This window comes from Dendronephthya gigantea, unplaced genomic scaffold, assembly GCF_004324835.1.
Source record: "Dendronephthya gigantea isolate DGI-Jeju-01 unplaced genomic scaffold, DenGig_1.0 000871F, whole genome shotgun sequence".
Taxonomy (NCBI): Eukaryota; Metazoa; Cnidaria; class Anthozoa; order Malacalcyonacea; family Nephtheidae; genus Dendronephthya; species Dendronephthya gigantea.
This window is the reverse complement of record NW_021163881.1, coordinates 10,992-20,162: the sequence shown is the minus strand read 5'-3', so window position 1 is coordinate 20,162 and position 9,171 is coordinate 10,992. Positions and strand designations below refer to the sequence as shown.

At 38.3% G+C, this 9,171-nt stretch overlaps 1 protein-coding gene and 1 long non-coding RNA gene across 2 annotated transcripts; one reads left to right on the top strand and one right to left on the bottom strand.

Moving 5' to 3' along the window:
* Window positions 1-381: 381 nt before the first annotated feature.
* LOC114544613 lies at window positions 382-5,820 on the top strand. Its single transcript, XR_003690476.1, has 4 exons — window positions 382-884; window positions 2,494-2,551; window positions 4,781-4,851; window positions 5,044-5,820. It is a non-coding gene; the product is annotated as an uncharacterized LOC114544613 (long non-coding RNA).
* Window positions 5,821-6,377: 557 nt separating this feature from the next.
* LOC114544615 (high mobility group nucleosome-binding domain-containing protein 5-like) lies at window positions 6,378-8,702 on the bottom strand (the record flags this gene model as incomplete). Its single annotated transcript, XM_028563200.1, has 2 exons — window positions 8,646-8,702; window positions 6,378-6,857 (listed from the first exon to the last, which is right to left on the bottom strand). Coding segments are annotated over exons 1-2 (537 nt in total), but the record flags the coding sequence as incomplete, so codon positions are not given.
* Between the last annotated feature and the right edge of the window lie 469 nt (window positions 8,703-9,171).

Genomic DNA, 9,171 nt, shown 5'->3' with positions numbered 1-9,171 from the left:
TAAACTCAATGGCGCAGATATGTGTCACTCTCCTCAGATTGTAAAGAATTTATTTCGTGCGCCAAATTTGTACAAAATTTCAATCAAATGTTCGTAAATTTGGTAGTGTTAGCGAAATTCTACCGTAATATTCTAACGTCTTATACACGTGAAACTAACCGCGAAAGAAGCCTTTTTCACCGGTAAAACTGAAACATTCCTCACTTTGTAATCTTATACATTTTGGGATACGCGCTTATTTAAAATTTCAGTGAATTAACGTACATTGAGACACAATATTGAAAACAAAAATGGTTGTGAATTGAAAACGTAAGTTCGACATTTTGGCAACGTGGAACCAGGGACACTTACAGTCGTTACAGATGAAAACACATGGAATATCTTAGTGATATTAAACGCAAGAATATTTAAAAAGGATGTCTGCACGTGGAAAGAGAAAAGCAAAGTCTAGAGATAAATACGTGTGAATGTTCTGTTCCAAATGACATCTTCTTGAGAAAAAAGGCCTTTTCGAAAATGGGCGTTGCTTCGCTATCTGTGGATTTGTTGTGTTTAAGTACAATTTACGCCAATGATGTGTATTTGGTTGATTTTTTCAGTTGATTTCTTCGGTATTTCCAATCTTTTTAAAAAATGAACTCATAACAGTATTTCCCAGACTAGTTCGTTTCGTTTTTATAATAATACGAACAATCATATTTATAAATAGATCATTGAAAAATAATGCTTCTAAGGGATACAGTGGGATACAATTAGTTATTACCCATGCGATACACAATTATCCCGCGTATAAAATGTTTGTTTATTTATCGTGTGTGAGATCGTAGTAATATACTGAAAAGTCGCATTTTTGCTTTTCATTACTTCAAGAAGAGCAATTCGCTGTAAGTATTTTCTTTTAATTTCTTTACATTTTGTTAGTACAGTGATTTTAGTGAACTTGAATATCATTTGTCTGTCTGAAAATGTAAAACATTTCGATGGACACATGGAGAAGGGTATTTAATTAAACATACTTGATATATAGTTGTGTTTGAAATATTTTGGTTCAACGTCGGTAGAATACAAACTTCATTTGGCTATTTGGTGCCTAGTGTATAAAGCATTCCCAAATGCATTTTGGATGGATGAGACGCATTTTATTAACTTGGAATAAATAGCATATAGGGAATGCAAGATTTCAGGGCCGTATTGCTTTAAACAAATCTCACATCATTCAGCTTTGTCATGTTTTTAACACAAGTAAAGCAAACTGCTCATACAGCTATAAAATAGCTTTGTGATAGTTGGTTTTCTTTTTAATTTGTCTCTTGTATTTATGAGACCCTTAATTAATGTTGTTTGTTTGTTTTCACCAAAAAAGCAGACATATTCTGATTAAGAAGTTCATTCATAAAATTATTCTAATAAAAGTTTTTCGTATTTCTAATTTAAACAAAATCATTAACTTTATGAAAAGCTCCAGTTCTTCTGATTGCGTAAACTAAACCGTGACCACTGATTCCAATGTGTACAACACCATAATGTGAAATTTTCTCAGGTGTATTTGTAACTACATATTCAATAAAGCTAGATGACCTAATAGTAATTAGAAGTTGGTTCATTAAGTTTGAAGTTTGAGATGTAGTAATAATACATAAAATATTGTACCAATTCATATATTATAATGGTGTTACTGATTCCAAAAATCCAAATAGATCGGTGAATCGGTCTAATCTAAGAAGTTTCATTGTATTATGACACAAATTATAAGGATTATAATAGTGCTACAGCTTACAACGTTAATATAGAGATCAGTTTTAACCTGCGCTAATTTTTGCGGGTTTTTGTGTTCTTTTTCCATTTTTTTCCGACTGTACGTCTTCGTGCGAGTAATTTGGGTCGATGGGATTCATTGAAATAAAAAAATTACATGTATTTCAAAGAATTATCGCCGGATCTTGCAAAGATCGGTACGATCAGTGAGAATTCCTTACCAGGCTTTCTGACCGTGGGTTTTTGTCCAACGACAAAAACCCACGGTCAAGAGGCCTGGTAATTGATGCTTAAACGCTTAGTCAGCGAATTTAAAGTGCTACAGTTTTAAATCACTAATTCACCCGTTTTTTGTTTTTCTTCTATTTCTTACGACTATTGGGTTCATGGGATTTATTTAAATCTAAAAATTACATGTAGCTCAGCCTGGTAATTGAATTGCTTAAAAGCTTAGTCAGCGAATATAAAGTGCTACATCCTAGGGCATCGCTATAGAGATCAGTTTGAAATATAACAATAACAATGATATTAATAATTCCTATTTAAAAAAAATTCCAATTTCTAATTATTACCATTCCAACCATTTTTAAGAGTTTACATGGAATTTATGTAAGAACAGTGCTTATAGAAAAACTATTAATAGAGTATATTAACATATTAATAAGAATTATCCATTGTTATATCAATGATTATCAACTAACAAAATATGAAACTTATGCATTCTGTATTTCCTTTTAGCATTTCCTTTGGGTGTGCTAAGGGAGAGGATTGGAGTATATACACCAAAATGTCTTCTGTAAGTATTGTTTATATAAACTATGATTATTTTTTAACCAAATGGGCAACAATAAGTCATGCATATTTTCACAGTGTGTTAATCTTTTCCCTCTTGTGCAGTTTTCGCTGCGCTTCGATGCTTGCACAGACATTGGTAATTGTTAAATCTGTGTAAACTTTATTGTGCACTTCCATGGAATGACCAATACCTTTTGCTATTGCCCGTCTTTCCGTATCAGTTAGCTGTTCATTCCCAGCTGTTGCAACCGCATGTCGAATCTTTGTTGCTGTAATGTGCTTGTCATGGTTCTTCGTAACTTTTGTGACAGATTTTCCTGGCTTGGCTAACATTCGTCCGGATGCATTCAAGAACACATTTTGCTTGTAGGGTGATTTAGGTTTCGCCTGGGGTCTTACATATTTCAAATAGTTATGTAGCTGTATCCATACTGTTTCAGTAAATGGCACAGGAAGTGGCCCATGCGTTGCGAATGTTTTATGATTTAAGACAAAAAACTATATTGTATACTGTACCATCAGTAGGTGATATGTATACTACAGGATTGTCTATTTCTTGCAAAGTCATAAATTGAAATGCCCCTGGTCTTATTGCACTTTCCTGTGTTATAGTTATTGTGATAAGTGTATCAACAATAAGCCTGTACTCCTCTTGGGTAAGTTTCTTTTTTGACATTGCTCGTTTCATGATTGCAATGAATCGAGCAATTGTATGTTCAGAGACAGCTGTGTCTATATCTTCCATGGTTAGGTTAAACCCACACAACTCATTCCTCCAGGAATTTTGCATTCGTAGAACCTTTTTTTGTTTTGCAAGTGGCTTAAGCCATTCAGAATATTCTGCAATAGCTCTTTTGCATTTCGTGTGAATCTTTGGTTTTTTATGGCCGAGGAATTTCAGGGCTATTGTAATTCTTTCAATCTTTGATTTAAGCCCATCAGGGCCTAAACCAGCATCTTTTGTAGTAATAAGATAATTGTTGAGTGCTTTGGCATCCAACAGCCTATTCCATTTCAGCTTGGTTGGAAAAGAAAAATATAGGAATCTATTTCAAGAAAACAAAATGTCAGTCTCAATTTTATATTCTCGTTGTTTCTTGCAGACAATATCTAAATCTATTAAATACCAACCTGCTAACTTCACTTGCTATTTCATCTGTGCATGCGAGTTGGCCGCCAGATGGCGATTTGAGCCATGAGATGAACTTTTCAAACTTACTCATAGGAAACTTCTTATAAAGGCCTTTACACCTTAGAATCTCAAACATTTGTTTTCTGCTCGATGGTGCATTTTGTTTCTCTCGCAAGGCTGAAACTGTCATTGCGTTAATTTGCATCGACCCTTGATGTTCTAGATAATTGTCTAACAATTCGTTCTCATGTCTAGTAACGCTTTCTCCCTCTTGCGGTTCATTGGAATCAAAGTCATGTTCTTCTGGTCGTAGTTTTTTGCGCTTTGGAGCGACATTGTAGAATCGTTTCTGGTTTTTCCGACGTTTCTTATTTAAGCGTATTCCTCTGCCAAGACTGCACGTTATAACCTATAATATCATGGAAATAATCGGTGATTAATTAATTGGCAAATAAAAGGAGAAACGTAAATTCATTCTTCATCTTGCCTTAAAATTGTCCAAATCAATATGTGTTAGCCCTGTTTGTAGAATAAAGTCGGAATAAACCTCCTCGGTGTTGGACACTGAACATCTTTAGTTTGTTGAATAATAGAAAAATTTTCTTCCCAAAACCGTGAGACCTTCAGTCTGTCATCCATCCTTCAGGTATCAAGAGTGTCATTGTTATGCCTGTGTAACGCGACACCGCGGAAATTGGTATAGACTTAGCCGCAATTCTCAATACTTAGACTTCAAACTTGGTGAGAAAAAATATTTATGAATATTCAAGAAAATATGCCTTGCACAAAAGATTTGAAGCTTGCACACGGTAAAAACGAATCGTCTGAATTAATAACATTTTGTATACTTTAAGCGTCAAAATAGCCATTTCATAGCGGTCATATGTGTATGAGCTGTCAAAAGGTTGCAGAATGCGTATTCAGAAGAGAAATTGAACGTTTTTAAGATATTCAAAGGTTTCTCTTTGATTGCGGTACAGAAATGCACAATTCTGGGTTGAAACTTCTTAAACACCAGTCTCTGTGGTGTCCTGTAACGCCGGCATATCAAATTTCAAAGGTCTTTCCGAACTAACAAACATCGCCCTTGTTTTTCAGCTTATTCAGTTAAAACAATATTGGCTCGAGTGGCAGCCTACGGACCCGGCAAACATTATCGAATCCCTCAGGTAATGATGATAATTTTTACGTATTCCATTCGGCATTGATGATGATCGATCCATCCTGGATCGCCCTGGCATACCTAGTGCCAATTGTAAGATTAATGAAGTTTAAAACAAATTTTTTGGGATTAGGTGTTATTAACAGTAGCAAGGTTTCACAACTGTATGTTTCTAACGTGCGATTTTACCTTTTCCCAGTGCGGACACCAGCGGATTGAACGTTATTCCATGCATTCGGTCCCGATCAGGTAATCATTAATTTTTTTCTGTATTGCATTTAATTATACATTGCGTTTGGTTTTGCGTTGCGTTGTGTTTTGCGTTGCGTTGTGTTTCGATTTCCGTTTCTGTTTGATATGAAGCGAGGTTTCTTAAAATACTACAAATCTACAACGTGACTTTCATGCATAATTCTTTCTGTATCGCATTCTCGGGACTTTATAAATCGTGTTTGGTTTTGCGTTGCGTTGCGTTTGGATTTATAATTCTATAATTAACAGGGGAGCTATCGTTTGGTTTAGAAACGAGCGTGGTATACAACTGAAGTTTCAATTTAGTATGGGTAGATTTAAGCAAAAAGCGAGCCTATATACATCGATGAAGCGAGCTTTCTTAAGATACATCAAATCCGTTGATGGTTTTTAAAATCTTTTAAGTTTAGTGTAATATATAAGTTACTTTTGTGTTCGAATTTTGATTATATGTTCGGCTAATTATTTGGTCTTTATCTCGCTGCCAAGGCTGACGTGCGGTGCTACGGACAAGTCAGTTTGCACCCATAGGTCTTGCAGTAATGATAATACCATCTATCTATATATTGTTCAAGAATGAAATGGTCACGCAAGCATGGAGTATGATTTCGTGAGTTTACTTCGTGATTAGTGTAACTCCGTTTCAACATTCCTTGCTTAGTTTTGTGATATTTCCTTCACCCGAAAAGCCTCTAAAACTCTAAACCCTAACCCTAACCCTAACCCTGACCCTAACCCTAACCCTCTCCTTTTCTCTCCCCTCCTTTCCCTCTCCCCCTCCCCCTCCCCCTCTTCCCTTCTCTCTCCTCTTCCCCTTTCCTTTCCTTTTCTCCCTTCCCTTTTCTTTTCTTTCCTTCTCCTTCCCTTTTCCCCCTTTCCTTTTCCTTCCTTTCCCTTTCTCTTCTCTTTTCTTCCTTCCCTCTTCTCTCCTTTCCCTCCCCCTCCCCTTCTCCCCTTCCCTCCTTTTCCTTCCCCTCTCCTTTTGTTTTTTCCCTTCCCTTTTTTCCCCTTCTTTTTTTCCCCCTTCCCCTTTCCCTCTTCTCTTCCCTTCCCCTTCCTCTTCCTTTCCTTTTCCTCTTTCCCTTCTCTCCTTTTTCCCCTCCCTTTTCTTTTCTTTTTCTTCCCCCTCTCCCTCCTCTTTCCTCTTTCCCCTCCCTTTTCTTCTCTTTCCTCTCCCCTTCTCCCTTTCCTCTCTTTCCCCTCTCCCTCTTTCCTTTCCCCTTCTCTCCTCTTTCTCTTTCCTTCCCCTCTTTCCCCCTTTCTCCCCCTCTCCCCCCCTCTTTTTTCCCTTTCCTCTTTTTTCCCCTCTTCCCCTTCTTCTTTCCTCTTTTTCTTCTTTCCCTCTCCCTCCCCTCTCCTTCCTTTTTTCCCCTTCCCTCCTCTTCCCTTCCCCTCTCCTTCCCTTCTCCTTCCTTTCTCTTTTCCCTCTCTCTTCTCCTTTCCTTTCCCTTCCTTTCTCTTTTCCCTCTCTCTTCTCCTTTCCTCTCCCTTCCTTTCTCTTTTCCCTCTCTCTTCTCCTTTCCTTTCCCTCTTTCTCCCTCCTCCCTTCTTTCCCCCTTCCTTTTCCTCCCCTCTCCTTCTCCCCTTCTCCTCCCCTCTCCTTTTTCCCTTCTCTTTCCCTTTTCTTTCTCCCCTCTTTTTTCCTCCCCCTTTCTTTCTCCTCCTCCCCTTCTTTTTTTCTCCCCTTTTCTCTTCCCCTCTCTTTTCTTCCCCTCTCTCTCTCCCCTTTTTTTTCTTCCCCTCTTTTTTCCCCCCTTCTTTCTTTCCTTTTTTCTCTCCCCTTCTTTTTTCTTTCTTTTCTTCCCTTCTTTTTTCTTTCTTTCCCCTCTTTTTTTTTTTTCCTCCCCTCTCTTTTTTCCTCCCTCCCCCTCTTCCTCTCCTTCTTTCCCCCTTCTTCTCCCCCTTTTTTTCTTTTCCTTTCCTTTTCCTCCTCTTCCCTCCCCCTTTCTTCCCCCCTTTTTTCTCCCTCTTTTTTTCTCCCCTTTTTTTTCTCCCTTTTTCTTCCCCTTTTTTTCCCCTTTTTTTTCCCCTTTTTTCCTCCCTTTCTTCTCCTCTTTTTCCTCCTCTCCTTTCTTCCCTTTTTTCCCCCCTTTTTTTTTCCTCTCTCCCCTCCTTTTTTTTTTTTTCCTCTCTCCCCTCCTTTCCCTCTTCCCTTTCCCCCTCTTCCCTTCTCTCTCCTCTTCCCCTTTCCTTTTTTTCCCCTTTCCTTTTCTTCTTCCTTTCCTTTTTTTCCCCTTTCCTTTTTTTCCCCTTTCTTTCCTTCTCTCCCTTTTCCTTTTTTCTCCCTTTCCTTTTTTTCCCCCTTTCCTTTTTTTCCCCTTTCTTTCCTTCTCTCCCTCCCTCCCTCCCCCCTCCCTCCCTCCTCTTTTCTTCTCCCCTTTCCCTCTTCTTTCCCCTTCCCCTTCCTCTTCCTTTCCTTTTCTTCCTTCCCTCCTCTTTTCTTTTCCTCTCCCTTCTCCTTTCTTTCTTCTCTTTCTTCCCCTCCCCTCTCCTTTTTCTTCTCCCCTCTCCCTCTTCTTTTTCTTCTCCCCTTCCCTCCTCTTTCCTCTTCCCCCTCCCTTTTCTTTTCTTTTCCCTCCCCCTCTCTCTCCCTTCCTCTCCCTCCCCCTCTTTCCCTTCCTTTTCTCTCCTCTTTCTCTTTTCCTCCCCTCCTTCCCCCTTTCTCCCCCTCTTTTTTCTTCTTCTTCTTCTTTTCTTTTCCTCCCCTTCTTTCCTCTCCCCCTTTTCTTTCTCTTCTCCTTTTCTCTCTCCTTTTTTTCTCTCCCCCTTTTTTCTTCCTCTCTCCCCCCCATTTTTTTTCCCTTTTTTTCTCCTCCCTTTTTTCTCCCCCTTTTTTCTCTCCTTCCCCTTTTTCCCTTTTCTTCTCTTCCTCCCTTCCCCTTTTCTCCCCTTTTTTCCCTTTTTTCTTCTTCCCCTTCCTTCTTTCTTCTCTCCTTTCCTTTTCTCTCTTCTCTTTTCTTCCCCTTTTTTTTCTTTTCCTCTCCCCTTTCCTTTCCTCTCTCTTTCTCCTCTTACTCTCTCTCTCTCCAATTTTCCCCCCTTTCCCCCTTTTTTCTCTCTCTCTTCCCCCCCTCTTTCTTCTCCTCCTTTCTCCTTTTCCCTTCCCTCTCTTTTCTCTCTCCTCTCTTTTTTCTCTCCCTTTTCTTCTCCCCCTCTCTCTTTTTTCTCCTCCTTTCTTCCCTCTTCCCCTTCTCTCCTCTCCCTCCCTCTTTCCCTTCTCCTTTTCCTCCTCCTCCCTCCCTCTTCCCTCCCCTCCCTTTTTTTCTTTCCCTCTCCCTCTCCTCTCCTTTCTTCCCTTCTTTCTCCTAACAACTTCTCCCAACATCTCCCAACCCTTTCTCACATTTCTCCAAATTTTCTCTCAAAATTCTCCCAACATACTTCCTTCCAACTCTCTTCCAACCTTTCCATAACTTCTTTCCCATCATTTCCCTAAACTCTCCTCAATCTTCTCCCAAATACCTCCATTACTTTCTCCCAACTTTCTCCCAACTTTCTCCCTATCTCTTTCCCAACATTTTCCACATCTTTTTTCCAACAGTTTCCTACCTTTTTCCCAACATTTTCCACATATTTCTCCAATTTTTTTCCCATCATTTTCCACATCTTTCTCCAAATTTTTTCCCAACTCTTTTACAACTTTTTTTAACAACTATTTTCTTAACATTTTCCACATCTTTCTCTAAATTTTTTTCCAACTTTTTTCCAACTTTTTACAACCTTTTAAAAACTCTTTAACCACTTTTTAACAACTTTTTAACTACTTTTTGCACCTCTCCCCCAACACTTCTTTACACACTTTTTTACACACTTTTATACACACTTTTATACACACTTTTATACACACTTTTTTCCAACTTTTTACACTATTTTAACACCATTCTTAGACACTTTTCACAACATTTTTACACACTTTTCACACCATTTTTACACACTTTTTTCACACTTTTTTACACTCTTTTTATACACTTTCCTACACCTTTTTTACACCTTTTTTACACCTTTTTTACACCTTTTTTACACACTTTTTTACACCAATTTTGCACCAATTTTGCACCAATTTTACACACTTTTT